General features: G+C 37.3%; 1 protein-coding gene across 7 annotated transcripts in view; it reads right to left on the bottom strand.

Annotated features, from left to right (window-relative positions):
* The window catches only part of RPS6KC1 (ribosomal protein S6 kinase C1), an 87,741-nt gene that overhangs the window by 11,786 nt on the left and 53,521 nt on the right, over positions 1-22,434 (bottom strand). For all 7 annotated transcript variants that reach the window (XM_030447067.1, XM_030447061.1, XM_030447065.1 and 4 more), the window contains 4 exons: positions 19,554-19,601; positions 17,866-17,998; positions 7,579-9,156; positions 7,217-7,306 (listed from right to left, as the gene is read on the bottom strand). In XM_030447067.1, the coding sequence (XP_030302927.1) occupies positions 7,217-7,306; positions 7,579-9,156; positions 17,866-17,998; positions 19,554-19,601 (1,849 nt within the window). The remainder of the gene's footprint in view (positions 1-7,216; positions 7,307-7,578; positions 9,157-17,865; positions 17,999-19,553; positions 19,602-22,434) is intronic.

Raw genomic sequence — 22,434 nt, 5'->3', positions numbered from 1 at the left:
CTTGTCCCATGTTTCAAGCAGAAAAAAAAAAAATGTATCTTCAATTACTGTTTCTGTACTGATAAGAAAACAAGCAGATCCATCTGAACTATCATCAGGTGTCTGAAACTGCTCAGGAGGAAATGGATTTGTTCAGCATCCTGAAAACAGCAGACACAATGTTTTCCCCTTCTGCTCCCACAAAAAAAAAAAAAAAAGGAAAAAATATTAGACTAGCTTTGGAAATTCTATTTACCTTACACTCACTTAATTTTAAAAGCTTATTATTTTATCGTATTTTAATATCTACATAAAGAAGCATTTGTAGAGAAGTAAAATGTATTCTAGCTAATTTACTCTAAGCAGAATCAGTCATCCAAGATATCATAAGGTATAGTCACTAAATAACACATCACACAAGCAATCTGGCCATAATGCTTTGCTTAAAATGCTTTAGCAATTTAAAAAACATAGTATTGAACAATCTATAGTTAAGTATAACAAGTTCATCATGGTCTTTAAACAATAAAGTAGTGAGGCAAGTCCAATGAACATCTGCTAAGATCAAATGAAGTATGAAAAGGGGAAGTCTCATCTTAAAGGTATTAAAAAACATGCGAGCATCTATGTTCCTCTTTGGGAGAAATTTCCTCATGTCATTTGAAGGAAAAAAAAACGTAATAGTGGGAACTGTGTTCTTTCTTCCTTTAATCAGCCCAAGATGGAGCTATAACTTCCTCTAAAATAATCAGGTGACAAAAGAGACAAAGAAACTTTTTACTGTTCTGTTACAAAAGCAAAGCAAACATTAATTAACCTTTCAGCTAGCTCTGTTTATTTTCAAAAGGCATCTTCTATACTATCTTCAAGTTTTACCCTCATCTGTAATAATAATATCACAATTTAAAAGAAAATAAATTAAAACCAAAACCAACCACATAGGTAAGCTACAGTTTCTTCCAGACTTACTAAATGGCTTTTATCTTAGCTAGACTAAAATACCAGTTTTTCACAAATCAACAGCTTCAGTACATCTTACTGCTTATTCTAGTTACAGAATCAATAAAAAACAACACCTACACGTACTTCACCTCAAACATGTCATGTACCTACCACAAGTCTGAGTGCCAAATCACATCAGATTATTTTGAGAAAATACCTGATTCTCTCCCCAGAACCTGTGCTTTCAATTACCTACTCCACGTTCATGACATCTTGCTATTTTGGGAGCAGTCAGCTGTGACTGTTTTCTGTGGGACACTCAGGTGTCTTTAGAGAGCTGCACCACTCCAAATGGTTGTTGTAAAGTAGCTATTCCAAGCTTCACCATAATCAGTAGTTTTTCTGCAGCTCCAGACTTTTCCTTGTAATTCATGCCATTGAAGTTTATGCTTAGACCTGTTTCCAGTTGCCAATGCTTTTCAAATCAAGGTAGCCCATCCTTCTGTCTTTTATTTTATTTTTTTTTTTAGGACAGAGTCAGAGACAACACCTTGGAAGTCCTGTCTCACATTAAAACCATGAGACCAACCCACCCCTCAAATCCTCTCAAGGTCAATAGCACTTTAATCTACCAGTTATTTTGCTTCTTAAACAATCTACTCAAATTAAATTACTATAATACAGAATAATAGATTTAATGAGTGCCTGCAAACTCCTACTGAAAAACACATACACAAATAATATGCAGGTTTTCCAGCATCAAGTATCTATTTGGTAAACAGAGGCAAAACATTTTTCCTTATTCAGTAAAGAAAAATTATAGCATACAGGCTACTAATAACTACCTAGATTCTTTTTTTTTTTTTTCATGCTATATGTTTTAGGTTATCAGCTGCACTTTGCATCTCTATTTTCCACTGTCTTAAGAACAGAAGTGACACCATTTGGGAGTACAGAAAATCAGGTAGCACTTTGAAACATTTTGGTCTTTTTTGGAACAAAATCTTTTACCCACAAAGCCTTATTTTAGCTTAGGTTTTGCATTGAGTACAATCAGTAGCAGGTTAGACAAAACCAAATATACCATGTATTTATGTGCAGGCTTCTGTGAAGGGTAGTGTGTGTGTAAATAAGGCTTGATTATAGCATACAGCTTATGAAAGCATCAGAACAATATGATGCATTACTGATGGCTAGTTTCCTACTTCATTTTTCTCTGAAGCTACTCTCCCTTTGGCTTTACGATCTCAACAAGCAAACCTCCAGGTTTTAGTAAACGAAATCTGGTGACAACTCACTGCTACGAAAAAAACCTCCAAACTCAGTCCAGTTCTGAAATCTTGTCCTCTGAAAATCCTACAGTGATGTGACAGAAGCCAGCCCCACTGCTGGAATGAGAACTCAAGTGTAAATAAAACCTCATTCACACATTTTATTGAACAAGATGTTAGACCAGCAAACCACTTCTGCAAGACACTTTACAGGTTCGATAGAAACAATACCTAAAAGATTTCTCTTTATGAGTAAATCCTCAGAGTAATGTGTTTTAGTTGAAGACAGCCTAGAAGACAGACTAGTCTAGCTTTAAACCATTTTGTCTTTCTCCCAGGTATTAAGTGTACCATTAAGGGGATTTTAAAAAAAAGGAAAAACTTAACAATTTGATCTTAAAAGTCATGACTATGAAGACTAAGCCACAATTATTACTACATTCAAAAGGTAACAACTCTTTACATTTAAGATTAGAATGCTGGCAAAACTAACACTTAAATAACAGAAGGTGATCATTTGCATTTCAAAATTCATCTATCTTGCTTTTCCCTCAATTAGACCAAAACATGTTGATTCACAGGTTTGTGTGTGTGTTTGTTTCTTTTTTAAACTTATTTATAGAGCAGAATAATGGCCCCCCTGCTAGGCTGGCATTTGCTCAAGTTTCTGTCTGTGCAAATTGAATCTGTTACTGGAATTTTCCCCCCTTCAGAATACCAAGGCACAATAACGAAGAGATACATTGCTGATAATATCAACCACCAGGCAGGTGGATAATGCAGGGGAATTTTTGTTAGTTTCTGTGGTGGTTTTTGGACAAATAAGTGATAAGAGTTCTCAGGGGGCATGGAGAGCAAAGGGCTGTTTAAACAGAAGTGAATCATTCTCATCTCATCTGCTAATAACTTTGTATTCAGATACTGGCTTCTTAGCACACTTTAAAACACTCAGAAACCAGAATTACTATAAAGGTTAGTCACCTTAACCAGTTTTTACTGCAGCAGAAATCCTCAGTTACAAGTGCTAAATTTCTTCTTTAAAAGCAAATAGGTTATTCTTGGCCAAAACCCCCACAGTTTTACTTGAAGTGGTGTTGAGTTTATAGGGGATAATTTATAATCCATCATTTCCCTTGTGGGTTAGAGAAACAACATTTGACTTATCATAGGTGAACAGCAAAGGTTTAGTTTGGCCATTGATCAAAGTATAGCACAGCCACTACTTTTAAGCACTTGCTTTGTTGTTGCAGTAGTTGGGTCAGCAGGAACATATTTTTTTTAATTCAGTAGAACTATGCAGGAGTTAAGACAGGTACCCAGCTTTACCAACAGATTCAACAGCACTATAACACACCACAACTTTGAGCTTTCCAGTACAATTCTTGATATGCAAATCATCACAAATAAACTACATCGTTCATCTCCAGTTCTTATGTGAAGTTAGGCAAATTAGAGCCAGGAAGTGCAACAGCAAAAATCTATTAATGGTACAATGCCACCTGCCGTCAAGAGTCAAGAAGTGCCACTTCTTGCAACAGATATAGCCCTGCTTTTTAATTTATGCACGATATAAAATGACACTATTGCTATTTGATACGAAATTAGTTCTCTTGCTAGCAGGGAATGTTATGCAGCTTTTTTTTAACTATCCCTTCCCTCATCTTTCTGGTGCCTCTATGTTTGTAATTGTTCTATTATTTCATTTATACAATGGATAATCTCTTTTCTACTTATGCAGTCACATTGCCTCTCCACTTTCCATAGGATAACAAGAGCTGAGGAAGTCCTTGCTATTCACCATGGCAAAGATCTGATCACTGTTGCAGTATTGATACTTCCTAACTTTGTTTTAATAACCAGTTAACAACCTAGGATACTGAAAGCTTCAAATACAAAAAAAGAAATCCTGGATCCTGCAAGCAAGCTCCACATAGTTGGACCTGTATTCTCCCCTGGTCTGAAAAGCTTCAACATTAATAAGTTATTATTCTTAGCCCCTCCAGGAACTGGATTCTGATGTATAAATTGCAGAATTTAGACTATGTTTCCTTCAATCAACAAAAGTAACTTAAAATTTCAATATGTCCTCAGGCAGTTCACTGCTAAGCAGCATATTAACTTTTGCCATTAAAAAGTAACACCTGAAATCTTATCAATTAAAAAGGAAATTGCTTCAAATACATTTTACACCTTTCACATAACTCTGCAATACAACTTCCTGCCTATTTTAGATTGAAGGTATCCAACAACCTTTTTTATTTACACATTCATCCTCTGCTTTCTCTATGTCTCCAAAATCTGCTCCTCAAAATTAATGCAAAAAGAGAATTGCATCTCAGGACTCATCCTGTGTTCTGTCTCCAACACAATACTCTTAAGATGTTTGATAAAAGCATGTTCCCTTTCCTTTATACTTTTAATGAGTGCACCTAAAGAACACAACACTGAAATTACACAACATACAATTTAAAATATCCAAACACTAATCTATCCTGAACTCTAATGAAAACACACACCAAGCTAAACTCAAAACTTTACAAGCCAAGTTCACTCCATCCTTCAGAAAGAAGAGAAAGGAGAAAGAAGGCTGAGTACCCAGAGGTACAGCACATGATGCTGGAAACACCAGGAAAATTCAAAATAAGATAAAGTCTCACTTTGAGTCACTTTTCTTAGTCACTGTGTTGTATTATGATAAGAAATCGTAAGACCTGATGAAATTTTGTGAAGATCACTTGTTCACCTTTACAGATCTGCAGCCCTTCTTTCAACAGGAAAAAAGCAAGCTGTGAGAAACATTTACAGTTTTCAAATGCAACCTAAAAAGAATCAAAAAACCCTGAAGTTGTTGGATTCTCTTAGTGTACTGAATACAAGTATAATTTCAAAATCCTTATTCCAAGAAGCACCTTGAGAATCAATGCTATCAAGAAACATGGGTTCTGGGGACCAAATACGCTTCTCAAAAAGAAGAGTGATCATCCAAATAAGGTGAAGAATTTTTTTCCTGTAACACTGAAGCCTAAAGAATACCCACCAATATGATTATTTTTTAGCACCAATCAAAAGTTGGTGCAGCAGCAGTAGACCTAAGCAAGCTGCTCTGGAATCAGTGTATATGTTATTGAAAGTACAGGTATTAAATCATTGCTCAGAATGGAATGGCACTTAGCTTTAAAATATATTTCATACCACTAAGCTAGACCAAGTATTGCACTCCTACTCAAAAATTAGCATGAAATAGCTACACTAAAATAAGAGTAAGTTTTGCAGAGATACCCTTAAGATCAAGAAATATGAAAGGTAAGAGCCACAGCACAGTATCAACTCAGCCATCTTGCATACTTCTAATATTTGCATTTGCAAATCTTCATCTTGCAGCTTGCCAGCTATAGACACACAAACCAAACTGCAGCTAAGGGTAGGGCACAGAGGGCAGAGAGGAGAGGGCAGCTTAACCAAGAAAAGCCTGTATGGATACCACACCTGTGCTATGAAGTGGAAAAAATTACGGTGTGCAAAACTTTATTCTTGCATTTGGGGACTTCTAAATATTCTAAAACTGCTCCCTAAACACTTAACGGCTGCAGGAGTTGGTTGGTTGGGGCTAAGAGGGCAAAAGAAGCCTCTCTTTGGATCCTCATTAAAATACAGAAAAATTAAGCTTTGACTTTCACAGCTCATTAATAACATCAGGGTGGGAAAAGGCTTCACGTCCATCTTTGCTGCAACTCAACTAAGGATAGCTTTGTACAGGGCTGGGTTAGGAAGGCAGGAAAATACCTCTTCCTAGCAGGATATAATACACATTTGCAAACAGGACACAACCATCAAAATTTCTGGGATTCCACAGTTTTCTTATACTTGAATTAAAGTAAGATGAGGGTAGAATGAAGGTGTTGGCTTTGCTTTGACAGATAAAAAGAATTATTTTCTGTAATACCTATCCTTTTGACTTGCACTTGGAAAGACTTTATTTACTATTTATCTTAAGAGGCTGGCATTCAAATTTTTGCTGAGATCCTATTACCTTTATTCACAGAGAACAGTTTTTTACTGTACTTCAGTTGTGGGACTAAATCACAGAATAAACATCTGGTGCCAAACTACGTTCAGAACTTGTACTGATAGTAACTCTTACTATAAACTTTTTCTGAGCACATTTGCAGTCTCTGAGCTTGAGGACTACCTGCACACCAAGCTGCAATGTCTTGCCAGACCATGCACCCAGTAGGAAGAGTACAAAATCAGGACAGAAAAAAGAGAAACTGAAAATCTAAATAGCCTCCCAATAGTCATCTCAACTCTAAAAGCAGGGGTTTTTAGCTAGCTATGAAATCTCTGAAGTATGAAAGTAGAAGTAAAACAGCCAATTTTCATCTGTCACTACCATTTGACCACTATATTAGCAGAAAATAAATTGGAAAATGGAAAAGAGGGAAGGCTTGGTTTCAAGTGGCATCCTTGCTACAAAACCCAAGAGATATTGATTTTATCACCCTCATGACTGATGAAAGCAGTTCTAAGAAAAGAGCTCTCTTAACTATTTCAAAGCCCACTGTAGCTCATAAAAAAATGTCAGAAGCACCTCTGAGCCTGTTAGGGTTGTATTTTTCACACTGCTATGGTTTCCCTCCCTCTATGTTCTTTGCCTGTATATATATATATTTTTTTTTTTTAAGGTTCTTTGGGTCATCTTTTCAGTCTGCACTTTCCCTGATTTGCTGTTTTCAGTTATCAGGATTTACCCACACATAGCAAATAACTGCAAGAAAACAAAACATTCCTTAAATTTGCTTAAACAAGATATTCAATACAATTACACTTTATGGAACTATCTAACAAACACCACCATAGTTCAACAGTTAAGCAGTTATGAACTCTAGTTTTTTAAGACATTCAGGAAAAAGCAAAGAAAATTCAGATACTGCATGATCTCAAGCTCCTTGCAACAGAGGCTCCACGAGAAAATGAAAGCTGCTCATCCACTTTCCAAGTGAAACATTGTAGGTGATTGCTCTAACCTGGGGCACAGTACATTCTCTCTATGGCATCGTTGTCACAGGAATCTTCAACCTCCCTCCACCTGCTAAAATACGTTAGCTGAATGTGTCCTAAAAACAAAACGACAGGAGAAATCAAAACATTTTTCCCTTCCATTTTCTGCAGAAGTGAACTGTAATTACTCCTTTTGTAGCTAAAAAACAGTATCATTAAGAATAATGGCATCATTAAGTACTAGAAGCTATTACTGGGGGTGAATTTGCTGCACTGATAATGAAGCTCTAGACAGGAAATGAAGATACTAATTACAAGATAAAACGCCTACTCAGTTAATTGGAAGCAACAGCGAATAAAAAGAAATGCATTTGCAAAAGTTCCTGACCTCTATCATTCAATAAGATGTTGTTTGGGTTCAAATCGCGGCACACAATTCCTTCTCTATGTAAAGCATCAAGGGCTACAACCATTTCAGCTGCCCATCTCTGAATGCAGTCCTCTGGGATATAAAACCTGGAGGTTACGGCTAATCTTTCGTCGAGGTCCTGAAAGATTTGATGTATTTCCTTCTCCCCTGCTCTTGCTGTTTTGTCTTCCTTGCTTGGTGCTGTCTTTTCACTTTCAGATGCTGGTAACAAAGCCAAGTCTGTTTCCTGTTTTCCAAAGTCTTCAGTTTGATCAGAAAACAGCAACACTGCTTCGTTTCTTAAGATGTCTCCGTCCAAGCTAACTTCTTGAGCACCTGAGAGCGGGTTGGAAACAAATAAACTTTCTTCTTTGCTTGCCACGTTTAAGGAGCAGGCTCCAAGCCCTTGAAACAGTCCCTCATCTTCTGAACTACCTACCTCTTGGCCAGATGTAAAGAGAGTCTCAAGAGCTCCCTGAGTGACACCGCTTCCTCCACTTGCTTCCTCCTGGTCTGGATGATCAGCTTCTTGTGCCACATGTTTTGGCTCCTGATCAAACACTTCACATGGCTCTGCAGAATTATTTAACTGTAAGACATCAGGGGTTTCTAATAACTTGACTTCCAACATGTCCCTATCAGTTTTTGTAAATTTTGTTGGCCTTGACACTGCTGCCTCTTCTGTTTCATCAGACATACCAGGTAAGTTTATTAAGAGATCAGGCCTTCCCTCATCAGTGCTATTTACATCATCAGAAGCAGCATCCTTAAAGGAGATAACTGGCACAGAGTCATTTGAACCCCTGCTTACAGTGTCATGAGCTTTCACACTCATTTTGCTCTCTAGGGCCTCCAAGCTTCTGTCACGATCTGGGCCAGAAAAAAGTGATTTTAAAGGTTCTGATTTCAGGTTATATAATTTTTCTCCAAAATCAAGCCCCAGGAGCTCACTAGTGCTATCTTTGCTGTCTATCCTGAAGAGTTCCATGGGGCTGTTCTTTGATTTAGTTAATGAGTCCAATATCCCAGCAGGGCTAGTTATTTCTGACTCTACATCATCAATGAAAAGCTTTCTTTCCTGAGATACAATCTGACAGGTGAAGCTATCACTGCCAACAACACTGCATTTCTGTAAGCAACTTCTCTCTTTGGTATTAAGACCTTCACTCTCCAGTTTGGCCACGGGTTCTTCATTTAGAGAGCCAGAGTCTATTTTTTCTTGCCCATATTCATTGCATAAAGTTAAATAACTAGTAGTGCACTCTTCTTCTGAGCTGGATCCTGAGTCTATCCACTTGGAACTCTCTTGGCCATCTTCCTGGTTGCTGCTGTCATCCTGAGAGCTCGGCGTTAGGCTGCTCTTCAGAGGGATCACCTTCAGCATGCTCTCTCCATAGCTTTCTCTGGAATCAGTGCTGCTTCCCATTTCTTTAGGACTAGGTGTTGGTTGCTCCAGGTAAATTTTAGTTGAACTGGACATTCTGGGCTCAGGAATTTCAAAGCTCTCTTCAGGACTTCTGTTTAAGAACTTACTGACATAAGACCACAGTTTTCCTCCTGCAAGAAAAGAGGAGGGGAGTGGGGATAAATCTTTTAATTTCACTCAAAACAGAATTGGTTACATTATGACATAAGAAAATATCTTCATTGTCTCCATGTGCTATATCCCTGTGCCCACAGAGCAAGTTGGATCCCCTATATCAGGAGGAAATAATTACAGGGACCACAACTTGCTTTTCAAGGATTTGTATTAATACGTAAATATTTAAAGAGCTGCATCTGAGATTAAGCTTTTTTTTTTTAAAACTTCAGTACAGTCTCATTTCAGAATCTGTCTCAAGTTGCATGGTAGTAACTACTCTCCATCTGCTGTCTCAAAAGAGAGCAAAAGCTAGGGAGGATGGAATGGTTTAGTGCCCATTACCAGTTCTGCCTGTACTGAATACTTTCGTATCACAACTCCAAGCTCTTGAGAAACATTAGGGTAGGTGGACTAAAAACTAATTAGCAAGTTCAGTAGGATGAAGAGAATTAGCTCCCATTAACAGGATTTTTTAAGGATCTGTTTCTCTCTTTGAAGAAGTGAGGTTTGGGATTTTTTAGTTAGATATGGATGTAATTTTCCATTTAGCTTCAAAAGTCAAGAAAGTTTTTTATGCCTTGCTGCATTACACAAGGATTTATCAGGACTATAAGTTACACTGGCAAATCAGTTCCTTCACATCAAAATCTTCAGGAGACTTAGAGCTCCTAAAGTAATTGTTACACTTAGAAAATACACTTAGGACTTTTTATGTTTCCAAAAATTGTATATATAAAAAAGCTTCCAAATTACAAAGCATCATTTGCCCCAAACAAATCAAGAAGTTGCATCTTTTGCACATGCTGAAGAATTTGGTTTAAATATAGAAAGCCACCTATGGTAACACAGAAAAATGCAAAGCCAAGACATTTCAATTTAAAAGATTGTACAGGAATTCTAACAAAACATTTGTAGAAATCAAATATAAGTATCTACCCCACTAGGAATCTGGAAAGTTTTGAGGTTTTTTTGTTTGCTTGGATGTTTTTTTACTTATTTGGATAATACAGAGTTTTATATTTTTCAAAAATACAGCATTTAATTTTTTTCCAATATTTTAATTTTTTTAAAATTTACAGTATTTTAATTTTTCTTCCATATTGGGCTAAATTCCTCTTAAGAGTTCAACAAATGAAGAAAGGACATTCCATGCCTGGGAACAGATTTTCCACTTTCTCAGGTATTTCAAAAATAACTTATCAAAGGCAGAAAAACCTTAATACTATAAAAATAATTTCAACTATATAATGTGGTGTTTTCTTGCCCTCCATTCCCCCAGCTCAGAAAAATTTTGGTTTTTGAAGAGGAAAAAAATATGTCACCAGTTGTGATGAAACTAAGTATATTAAAAATATTAAGAGGGAATTCTAACAGCTTCAGCCCAATGGTAAAAATGACAATTTAAATCTATTAATTCACACAGTTTCTGCCAGAAGTTCCAAATGGAGTTAGTAGGTCAGAATGACACTTGCCACCTTCTAGAAGACAATGAGAAAGGATGCCAGGTAAACGAACAGGGAGAAATGGAAGCAATGCTTGTGGAGGAGGGAATAGAAATGGTTACACTGACCACTGGATTGCTTAAGCACTTTAAATACTTACCCAAAGACATATTCAAAACACCTAAAAGCACACCATGCCACGGAGGAAGTCGTGGCTCATCAGTCACTCCCAGCAGAGCAGCAGCCCTCAGCCCAGCAATCCCACTGCCTCCCTGGGCCTGGAGCTTGCCTGGACACAAGCAACCTGCCCCCTGAATCAGTGACACCAAAAGTCCTGGTCCTGCCAGAAGTGTCTCTGTGACAGGCAAGTGGATCCACACAGGCTCTGAAGATGAAGCCACTTGCCTTAAATATGATGTGTACCCCAGCTGTACAGCCAGGCAAAGGCACAGCCTGGGATACTGCCATGCCTTCTGTGCCCTGCAGCTTGCACAGGGCTACAGAATTAATGGTTTCAAACTAATCTGGTAAAAAAAAGAAGTTGTTTATCCCTTAATCACCAATTCTTTTTCTAATTGTAAGTTTTTACATTTTTCAGGCTTTTGCAATGGAATGGCTGGGAAAGAAAATAACAGAAAAGGTTGTAAAAGAGAGAGAGAGAGAGAGAGAGAAAAAAAATATGTATTTCTATATATGCATGAGAGACTTTCTCCTCTTTTCCACTCTTCCATCTATGACAAGAGAAGCAACACAAGAGTTCAATTTTACCCCAAGATTCCAATAAAACAATTAATTTTACTTAAAATTTAATTGAATTCTTTTAAGAAAACTGTGGTTGGAAAATAACTTTGCCCAGTTTATTAAACAGGCATGAAATTATTTAGGGTCACTCCACAGCAAGCAACAAAATCTCAGTTGACAACCATGCTCCTGCTTGCATTTAATAAAACATGCAAAGCCTCCCCATTCCACCTGCATTACATTAATTAGTACAAGCAAATGCTAAATATTTCTATCCTCACATTATGAGTGTTTATCATCCCTGTACTGCCTAACATATTTCTTAGGAAAACACAAATCTCAGGTTCCAAAGTGAACATAACCCACAGAGACCCACATTATATTTCTTCAGCTTTGTACAGTGCACAACAGCACCTCAGCCTCTCAACATGGCTGTATGCAAGTATTAGCAAAATCAGTTCTGCTTCAAATGCAAGCAGTACAAAAAGATCCTTTTAATGATAGCCTGAGTTAAGCTTTGGCCCAGGGATGCAGAAAGCTCAAAAACCTTATTTCTGTTGTCATTACTGGATAACAGGTGTGCTTTTACCTGTGACACCTGAAGGGTTCTCACTGACCTAAATGTTTCAAGGTAGGAAGGTGCTGACCTGTCCAGCAGTATGAGAAGTGGAAGAATTATCCTCACACAACTTCACTTTTCACCTATAGACAGGTCAAGCCCTTCTCAGAACATTCCTGATGAATCTCCTGTCATCTGTTCCCTCCACCTCACTTCATGCAAGATTTCATGCAGCCTCCAATAGATTTTGGCCTCTCCTCGAAGCCTTAGTGCGGTTTAAAAAAGGAGACAACCCAAGAAGGATTAAAGAAGGAAAACAGACATGGTGAGATGAATCCTTCAAAACCCCACACAAAATCACTGCAAGAGTCAAGAGATTCAAGCTGGGTTTTATAACATTTGATTTTAAATGCTTTCAGCAAACATAAAATTTACCAAAGTAAAAAAATATCTCTTTATCCTCCTAGGATTCAGAAATTCATCACTGTTCACCTATGAAAATAGACAGAACTGCAACAGTGACTCACTTTCTGTTAGTAAACATATTATTATCTTAGCTTTTTAAGAAAGGAGTTGCTCATTAATAATCACTTTCACTTAGAAATCCCAGCGGAAATGACTACTCACTGCAATGCCAATTCAAGAGTTAAATGCAAGTAAATAAAATGAAAAAAAATTATTATGTCCAAATACATTTACCAACAAATATTTCAAGACTGGCCTCCTGGTCAAGTGGAAATACATAAATAAATGCTATTCAATAACTGTGTTCTATAGTGAAAAACAACAATTTTATTCCTTTCTGCAAATGTCCAATCCAGGGTCAAACAAGAGTGATATTTGTATCTGGGTATATAATTATGCTTTTATGAATGACATACTAATAATCTTTCCCCCTCTCCTCATGTGTTGTGTAAGATCAAGAAAACCCATTAGCAAGCCATGCTAATATAGTATCAGGAATCTATAAAAACTGAAATTACAGAAATCAATCCAAACAAGTAAGCTTCAATCATTGTCAAATGGTCTAACATAATAAATAAGTATAAAAGCTACCATTTTAAGCCGAAGTTTATTACTGTGTAATACAATTTAAGAAGTACTGTATTAATGTAACTAATTATTAAGGTTATTTTCTTCTACCAGGCTTTGACCAGCCTAACTCATTCTTTCTGGTTTTATTAGCCCATGAAAATCACCAAGCTCTATATCCTCCTTGGGTATTCAGTATAAAATTACTTATTTGAGTTGCCTTACTTAACTGTATTTTCAACACTCTGAAGGCTCTGCCTTCAAGAGGAAGAATCCAGAAAGCTAGTGTGCAAAATAATCAAGAGGAAAATTCAGCTTAAAGTGACCCAGTGATGGACCAAGTGATGAAGCTGTCTAGGAATCTTGTTAGTTCCATCATTTTTTATATTTTTTAAACATTTCTGCAGTTTTTTATTATTAATACCACTTGATGCATGAACATCAAAGAAAAGAAGATACAGAAACCATATAGTCTCTGTAATAAATTGAAACCTAACAGAATAGGAAGTTCTGTTAAACATGTTTTTGTTCTAACTGTCAAGAAAAATTCATGACCTGTTGGGTTTTTCCTCAGCCAGTGCTCAGACACTTGCCATTTCAGCTTCACATCCTGAAAACTGGCTGACCAAGGAAACATATTCCAAAATAAACCAATGAGTTTTGCTAGCTTGGCTCATGAGTTTACTCTGAAGGACAAGGAAGCTAACAATGCAGTAATCACTGTATTTAGAAAATCCCAGCCTTGAAGTAAGCAAACCAGGCTTCCAAATAATTGTGATAGCATGGGGAAAGAAAAACAGAGTACTGAAAGACATCTATTTGAATTATCCTCCAAAACCTAACCAAACTCTCCACATCACCAGCATAAGAAAATTTTTGTACCAATCATAAAGTCAGGCATCTCATGAGAATTAATATTTTTCCCTGCTGAAAAAAGAACAACCTCATGGTTTTCTTGGGATTGCTATGCTTTTCAATAAAGACATGGCTATCAGTAAACTTAATTACATTGATGTCATTTACTATATGTAATCATGTTTGTACAGTTTCTATACCAAAAAAGGGAACTGGAGATGTAGGCACTACATCAATAAAATAACAGCATTACGGAGCATCCCAGTGACAGTCACAGTGGGGTTGCAGCAAACATATGAATTGGAAACTTATCTCTAATCTCTAACATGACAATCGTTACAAACACCACTTTTATACATGCAGCTGCTTCCACTGCTGGTCTGGTGACTCTGTTATAAAGTTTGCTAGTTTAGGCAAAGCCCCCACTTCCCAATGCACTTTGAGCAACAGCTATTATTTCAAAGCAGCCTCCTGAAAAAGTCACTTGCCAAGGACCATATCATCTTTCCTACATTTCCTGACCCCTGTAGAATCTCTACAGCTAGTACTCTCTCTTATCCTAACCACAAATCCTCAGCTTTGCAAGCCAGAATGCTACTGCCTTGTTGTCTATCAATTCCTGTGTGTAGCAAGCCTCTTCAGCCTGAAGTTTCTTGAGTGCTCTCCAGACTGATAGGAACTCCAGCTTGTTTATGCTTAAAGAGATTTGACAGCCTTCTAACAGCCACTTAAACTTTGATGTCCCATGGAAGCCCCCAGCCTATTTTTGAAGCATCTGTTTTTCTAAAATTTCTGGAGTTAGTACTGCCAAGAAGAAGTGAGGCCTTATTAACATCAGATTGGCTCTCTACTATACTAGCATTTGCCAAGTGCTTTCCAACAAAGCTACAAGATAACTTTATGGACTTTTGTGCTTGAGACACACTTGAAACCTCCAACTGTGGCCATGAGAAAAGCCTGTAAGAGAACCCAAGATCTCACTCACCAATTCTGAGCATGCAGTGACATCATGATACACACCAACACACAAAAAAAGTCTTCATAGCAAGAGACAGGGGTCAAGCTTTCAGAATTCCATATAAAAACCCAATACTGCTGGCACTTAATACAGCTAAAAGTTACTATGAGCAGAAAACAGCAGCTGCTTAGCACATAGATAATGTCCATACATGACATTAAAACCTTCTCTGAATTCCCTGTAATTCAAGTCACTCCCCAGTTAGATTGACATTTTACTCCTGAGATTTCCAATAGTGCAACTAAAATACCTAGCATAATACATCACCACAAAGTAGTATACTGATAAACTTGACAAGCAGTATCTTCCTTCCTCTTGGTACATAACGACTGGAGTATGAATGGTAAGAGAATTGATGAATTTATGGAATACAATCTCAGAAGCTATTACTTGAAAAGCATTGTCCTAGAAATTTCTATCCTTTCTCCAAATAAACTCCTGATACCTTCTCTATATAAGTTTGGTTTGAGATGGACAAAATTTTAGGATCGTTTTCTCCATAGGGATCCCACAGCTTGAAATTTAAGTCTTTCTTCTAAAACACTTCCCAACACCAGCCTCCTGGGACAGGGTGATGTGCAAAAGCCATGTACTTCTACAGGCAATAAAAAATTATTACTTAAATTAGATATTTGGGATCAGGCCCTACACCTGCAATACATTTTTTTGCATGCATTCTCAGGTAATTTACTCATGAATTTTGAATCCCTCTTTAGAACAGAATATACCACTCCTTTTCTTCTCCCTTTGCCTGTTCTGATACCATAAGAATGAAAGCAGGCAACTATATTTAAGGAAATTAGTTTGTTTGAAAATCAGGGAAGAGTCTGTATAGCGCATAATTTTTTAATGGTTTGGGAACACAGATATAGGTGAATCCATTCCCAAGCTACTTGGTGCTTCATCATAACACAAGGAAAAAACCCATGCAGTTTATAACTTATGCCCATATGTATTACCAACAACAGCCCTCACCCACACTGAAATGCCTCCTGCCCCCACAGCTCTCCCCTTCCTCCCCAGCACAACTCACCAGCCCTTCATCCTCTCTGCAATGATCCCCAGTTCTTCCCACACTCCCTGTCCCTTCAGAGCTCTCCCTGTAGAAAGCACTCATAACTAGTCAGCTACTCCTCTCCCAACTCCACCTCCAAGTAAGTCACCTCCCTTCCTTGTCTCCTACTTGCAAGGCTTTGACCCACGGCTGAAAGAAAGACAAGAGCTGGCTTGGCTTGGCTGCCTCCAAGTATGTTTGCCACCTGGCCAGCCCAAGTAGCCTTTGCTGTTGGCAGACCAAACAAATGGCATGGGGTGATTCACAAGGCTTTTTGTTGCTCAAATCTGATTTAGAAGGCACTTAGTAAGTTAAAAATCTTTCCTCCAAAGAACTCAGAACATGTTACAGTCAATGTTGGTAAGTGCAAGACGTTCAGGCCATCTTTCACTGGACTGGTGACCCTATCAAAGATAACCAGGAGTCATTCTTTTGTAAGGACATCCCAACCATCCCAAAAGTTAAGCTGAGCTTTATGTTCATCAACTGAATCTGATCATGCAATGTCTCCATATTTCACACTGTTGTCATAATAAAGTCAGTACTTCCAGGAGAAGTCAACTGGTCAGAATAAGCCTTCCTTGAATTTTTGTTCTCTCCATCTGACCACTACTCCCCCCAGATTCCAGTACTTCTTCATCTAGTTTTCAATCTGTCTTGAGAAGCAAGGTTCTTCCTGAAGAGAAAAGCTGTAGGTCTTCAGAAATTGCAGAAATATTAGAAACAGCTTTTTAAGTTATTATTTTATCCTATCTAATCCTTTGATCATGGTAGCCTTAAGGGCAGCTGGTATCTGACAAGGGCTGGTTTTGTGCTTGGTTTGGTTTTGTAGGATTTTTTAAAATATTATTTCTCCAAACAAAATGTAACAGCTTCTGTGGAGATTACAGTTCAAATGAAAGTACCCAATTATTGTACTGGATTTCACACACCTCAAAAAAAGAAGCATTGTATAGCATGGCACTGTAAACCCTCATGATCACCATTGGGCAGTACTGTAATGTGAGGCTTCATGTATCACTGCTCGTGTCAAAATTAAGCCACGAATAGCAGAAACAGTCATTCATGTTGTAAAGTTAATGAGTCTCATGTAACAAATTATTCTGAAAAAAGCCCAAATCTCAATTATTAGGAAAAAAAGAAATAATATTCAATGTAATAAAATTACCCTCTCTATCACTTTGCTTAGTTCCTTTACGTTATGCATTCTGACCAAACTACTAACTTTTCCTAAAAAAAGATCCATTAGGAATCACAAAATTTATATTCTGCACTCACTCTAAACAAATATTGGTAATTATATTTAGGGAATATTTAAATCCAGGTGTTAGACTAAAAAATCAAAATGTAATTATTTTGTGCCACCTGTTCCCTTGTTCATTTAACAGGAATTTTATAAGCAGTCTGAAGGCACAACTCTGCAGTTCTGCTTTGAACTCCTGTGTGATGCCGTGAGCTATTTTCTTAAAACTCCAGATGAGAATAGCTATGCAATATTAACCAATAGGCAAATGTTCATGGGTTGTTTGTGTTTTTGTTTTTGCAGAGTTATTAAATTCTTGGTTAAATAGTTTTAATTTTAACTGTAAGAGGATAAAAATGTTTGCTAGTCAAAGTTTACAAAAGTAGCCAAAGACACTGCATCTGAGAAATGGCCCCAAATACTGAAGATAGCTTTTCCAGCCAAAACACTCTCTCTTCTGTAGAAAATAAACAATTGGAGGCTTTCAATATTGCTGAAATTCATGTAACCCATCAGGACTTGAGCCTTTTTTAAATGGGAATCAGATTCACTGCAGAATTAGAGGGAAAAAGGGGAGGGGGACGGACAGAGGATGGGGTTGGGGTGTCTTACATGACATCTCTTAGGCACACTAAAAATATTTTAATGTATAAGAGAATAATTTGACAATGAAATGTACCATTGATTAAGATTTAAACCCTTTGACTCTTTTCAACAATATACTTAAATGAGAGACAAACCTTCTGCATGCTGCAACACAAGAAAGACAGACTCCTCAGAGATGATGTACTTGTGCAGACACACCATGTTGGGCACACAGCGGGGGATGATGGTCGTTCTGCTCCTGCTGTACTCACTACTTTTCCTTAGACCCTGACAGAGAACAAAAAGGTCAGTTGTACCCTCAGTTGCCTTTGGAGCCTGCTGTGCTCTGTGTTTATCAACCAAACTAATCTATCCGAGTTACTCTGGGCTTCAGAGAAACCACTCATCTGCTGCTCTATGCCCCTCGGTCCCCCGAGGCTGTGCTGATGGCATCTGGCGCGTTTCCAGAGAACAGAAGATGGCACAAAGCTGCCATTAAAATCAATTACATGGGTCAATGTTTTTATTAGAATCTCTCTCAAACTAAGTCATCAGGATGACACTCCGTTATTTCCCTGTGACCTTTTTTTAAAAATTTTATTTTTGTGTGTGACCAAAAGTTGCTATTAAAAAAATTCAATTCAAATTCTAAAGAGAAAGGAATGCCTTAGCCTTACAGGTAATCCTCACATTTCCATTGTGTGTTAGTAAAGACAATAACCACCACAACAAGAAGGAAAGGATTAGTCTCCTTGAGAGGTAATGATTTTTGGGAGGTAGCACAGAGATGAAGTTGCCAGAAGTGAAAAAATTGATGTGGGAGGGAGAAAGGGAGTGGAGAGAGAAAAAAAAATAAATTATGTCAATAGTGTGACCTATTACAATATTGATAAACATAAGCAGTTAAAAGGGAAATTCAATGTTACCCTATCTGCCAGCAGATAAAGCAAGGTTCTAATATACAGTATTCAAAAATAATCTTTTCTGAGGAACTAACAGGTTTTCTGCACCACGTACATACTTAAGACAAACAATTTCAAAGGCCAGATGCAGAAAGTCAAGGCAGGGTTGTAAGCCAGACCTGAAGCAGAGTTACAAAATGTTAACATCTAGTTAGAGGTTCATGATGGGGACACAATCTTGCAGCTCTTCCTCCCATCAGCAGTGGAATTTGTTTCAAGGGGAGCCTTGAAATAATGGCTACAATAACAATACTCATACTAAACTAATTCTCAGCATCACAGATGCTCTGAGTATATCGGGATCTTGATCTGAGCACTTTCTGAAACACAAAAAAATAATGTGAAAAATGGTATTCTGACCAATTAACTATTAGTTAATTCAATAGTTTACTAACATTAAACTCATTTTTCACAGCTTATTGATGTAAAACACAGGGAAGTGATTTTGAGTAAGTCCAGTCATCCATTTCATCCAGAATCCACTTTGGTCTTCCCTTAGCTGAAGAATATGATATTGGCCAAACACAAAGCGTTGTGGATGTGCTTGGGCTAAAAAGAATTTTCACCTTCATCAGCAGCTTGTACATGTCCTGGGCCACCAGGGCTTTACAGATGTTTTAAAGCCACACACTGAAACTGTGATTCTTCACTGATGCCTGTGAAGGTATTGGCCTCGATAGCTGGTGGCTACTGCAGTGAGCAAACCAGGACATCTGAGCACTCAAGATATTATAAAGAAAAGAAGGAAAAGAAACCGAATACCAACAAAAAGAATTCCAGTGCACTTAATAGGGATATATTTATTAAGATACTGCTCTTTGTGTGTTGGTGTAATTTAGGAGACTAAATTATTCAGAAAAGTCATAAAATACTTTACTTACCTTCAGTATAAAGGTCTGCTGTGTTCTAGTGTCCATTACAAGCAGAACCTAAGCAAAAAGCATTCAGAAAAATATTTAAGATTCACATTAATAAATAACAAAACATGGTTCATAAATCTAATGCTGAATATTTTTACAGAGAATTTATATAAGTAATTATTAAAAAAAAAAAAAAAAAAAAAGAAAAGAAAAATCAAAGCCCTGCAGCATACATCTGATGACTTTTTTTAATGAAAGAAATAGGAATCAAGATGTAGGCCTCTAAAGAACGATCAGAATGCCACCTGACTCTCAATCATCTAACTAATGAATTCCCACTTGATAACAAAACCAACCAGTATTTTATAATTACAGCAATCATCTAATAGGACCCAATTTATAGAAACGTAATGGTAGCAACACAATGCAGGACAAAAAGTAACCTTCACATAGCGTTACCTTCCTGTGTCACTTTACTTAACTCCTCACTGTACCACTCTTCCTAATGCAACACTTTCCCCTCAGGCTTCCTATACATCAAACATGTTGTCAACCAGTGAGTTACCAGTGGGTTTTTTGCAGGGTAGCTAAATAGCCTCTTCCCAGGAAGCTAAACTACAAACAGGCCATACATGTGCTCAAGACAAGAAAAAAAATGTTATAGTAACTGCTGTTTCTTTCCTCCACTTCAGTTTTGCAGCACTTATAAGCCAGAACAGAACTGGGTACAAGAAAGTCTCTTTGTGCCACTGTAAACTAATAGTAAGGTAACAAAAACAAGAAAAAAGTATTTATTTAAGGAGAAAAGAGTGGATGGGTTTGCTCCAGAGAGCAGAATTCCAGAGTTGCAGAGAGTATCTCTGTTATGATTGCATCGGCTCTACTGAAAGCACTCTAAACACAGCACAGAACAAGTACTAAATAACACCTTCCCTCTTATCAATCTCCACTTACTTACGTATTGAAAACATGACAAACAAGAACATTTGCATACATGTATTTGGGAAAATGCATTTTTCGGGAACTGGATTCCTCTGCACCTCTGTCTTTAAATCAATCTGCTCAGGAATTGATTGTTCTCAAACTTCAAGAATACAGATGTTCTTGCAAAGCAGCAGCTGCAAGACAGCCACATGAGCAGCACAAGCTTGATCCTCCTCTAGGAACAAGAGTGTTCATTCACTCTTTACTCAGGACAGACATCATAAACTTCCAGCATAAATATTCACATGCAGTTATACCAAAATGTTTAGGCTACAAAATCAAATACCTGAAGGGGTACAAATGCCAGCACTGGGATTGCTAAACTTTGAGTTCAACAGACAAGATGCAGCAGCTCCAAGTTAATAGACAAAGATGAAGTCAGCTGACATCAAAAGACTTCTTTCAGAGGAATGACATGTTAGAAGTAGCATGGTGTAGCAATCTTTGCTCTTTCGGATGGCTGTATTCAAGCATTGCCCCACTATCCCTCCCCTGAGCATCTCAAGCAAGAGGAGAACTGGAGCCTTTTCTAATCATTCTTCTTTCAACAAATTTCAACAAAAGAAATAAAGTGACGGACACCTCTCCACCTCAAAGATGTCTTTTACTAAGTTGCACCCAATTTTAAAAGGTGTTCTGCATATTGGGGTGAAAAAAATCAACAGAAGCTGATGTTATATTGAGATTTTTTTGACAAAAGGAAGAAACACAGTTTCCATGTCAAGGGTATGGCAAGGAGAGGCAAATGTCCTCAGGCCACTGAGTAGCCAGAAACAGTGGAGACTAGATGAATAAATAATAACTGTAAAACTGGTTTTGTTGTCCTTGCTTGAACAAAAGCCCTTAACCAAAATCCAAATTAAAATTAAAAGAAAGAAAGAAACAAACAATAAATAAAACCAAAATAACAAGAGAAAAATAAAAGCCACTTTATAAGAGGTTCTAGATGAAAGTAAAAATTATTTGGAAACAACTGTGGGTTTGCAGTCACTTTCCTACATCTTGACCCAAGTTTGTTTGTAACTAGATACTGTTCACATTGAGGCAATAAATATGAGAACATATGTGATTTTTTTTTTTTAAATGTGCCCTTTGACTGTCAATATCTCCCAAACAGGTGTTGGCTAAATGATTATAAATTGGCCTCTGGATACACCTCTTCAACTGAGCCGTACAGGACTGGCGATAATATAATTAGACCTAAAAACATCAGGCTGGTGAATGCTTTCCATCTGTTTGGCAATAATGTTTCGTTAACAATAGTCTTTAAAAGAAGCACCTTCAACTTCAGTTCTTAAAGTTATTTATAGGGGCATTCTTAACACACCAGCACTCTTGCTAACAAGAGCTTTAGCCACTTGGAAATTATTATCCATACAGCTGTATATGAAAAGGAATGGCAGCATTTAACATCTGTATCTCTCCAGATTTACAAGCATCAACCTCGTTTAAAGTCATTTCTTAATGAACAGTTACGTGGTCTGTATTAATATTATAGTTGCATGCACAAAGATCATAAGGAGCCAAACATTTTTTTAATACCAACAGTAGGCCAATCAGTAATGAAACTGTCAGCATAAAGGACAGAATAATAGCTTCTTTAACCCTCAAACGGGATTTGTTCATTTGTAGAGTAGAAGACACCAATTTAAAAACTGCTCATGGGTTTGCTCACCTTTATAAAGACAAAAATCTAATTTGGTACTAATTTGATACGATTGTCTTTCCAATAAAAGGCTCCTAAAGCCATCTTTTATTCCATGATAAAACAACTGCTATAACTAAAACTGTCATGAAATAATTACCTTTGATAGCATACCTTATTGCACAAATACAATTAATGTATTCCTCCCTTTCATTTTTCACACTTGCTTATCAGCACTGTATTAGCATATGGCGTGACAGAAGAGATTACTAA

Source organism: Calypte anna, chromosome 3, assembly GCF_003957555.1.
Source record: "Calypte anna isolate BGI_N300 chromosome 3, bCalAnn1_v1.p, whole genome shotgun sequence".
Lineage (NCBI taxonomy): Eukaryota > Metazoa > Chordata > Aves > Apodiformes > Trochilidae > Calypte > Calypte anna.
Note: the sequence above shows the minus strand (reverse complement) of the source record. Positions and strands in the feature narration are given on the sequence as shown.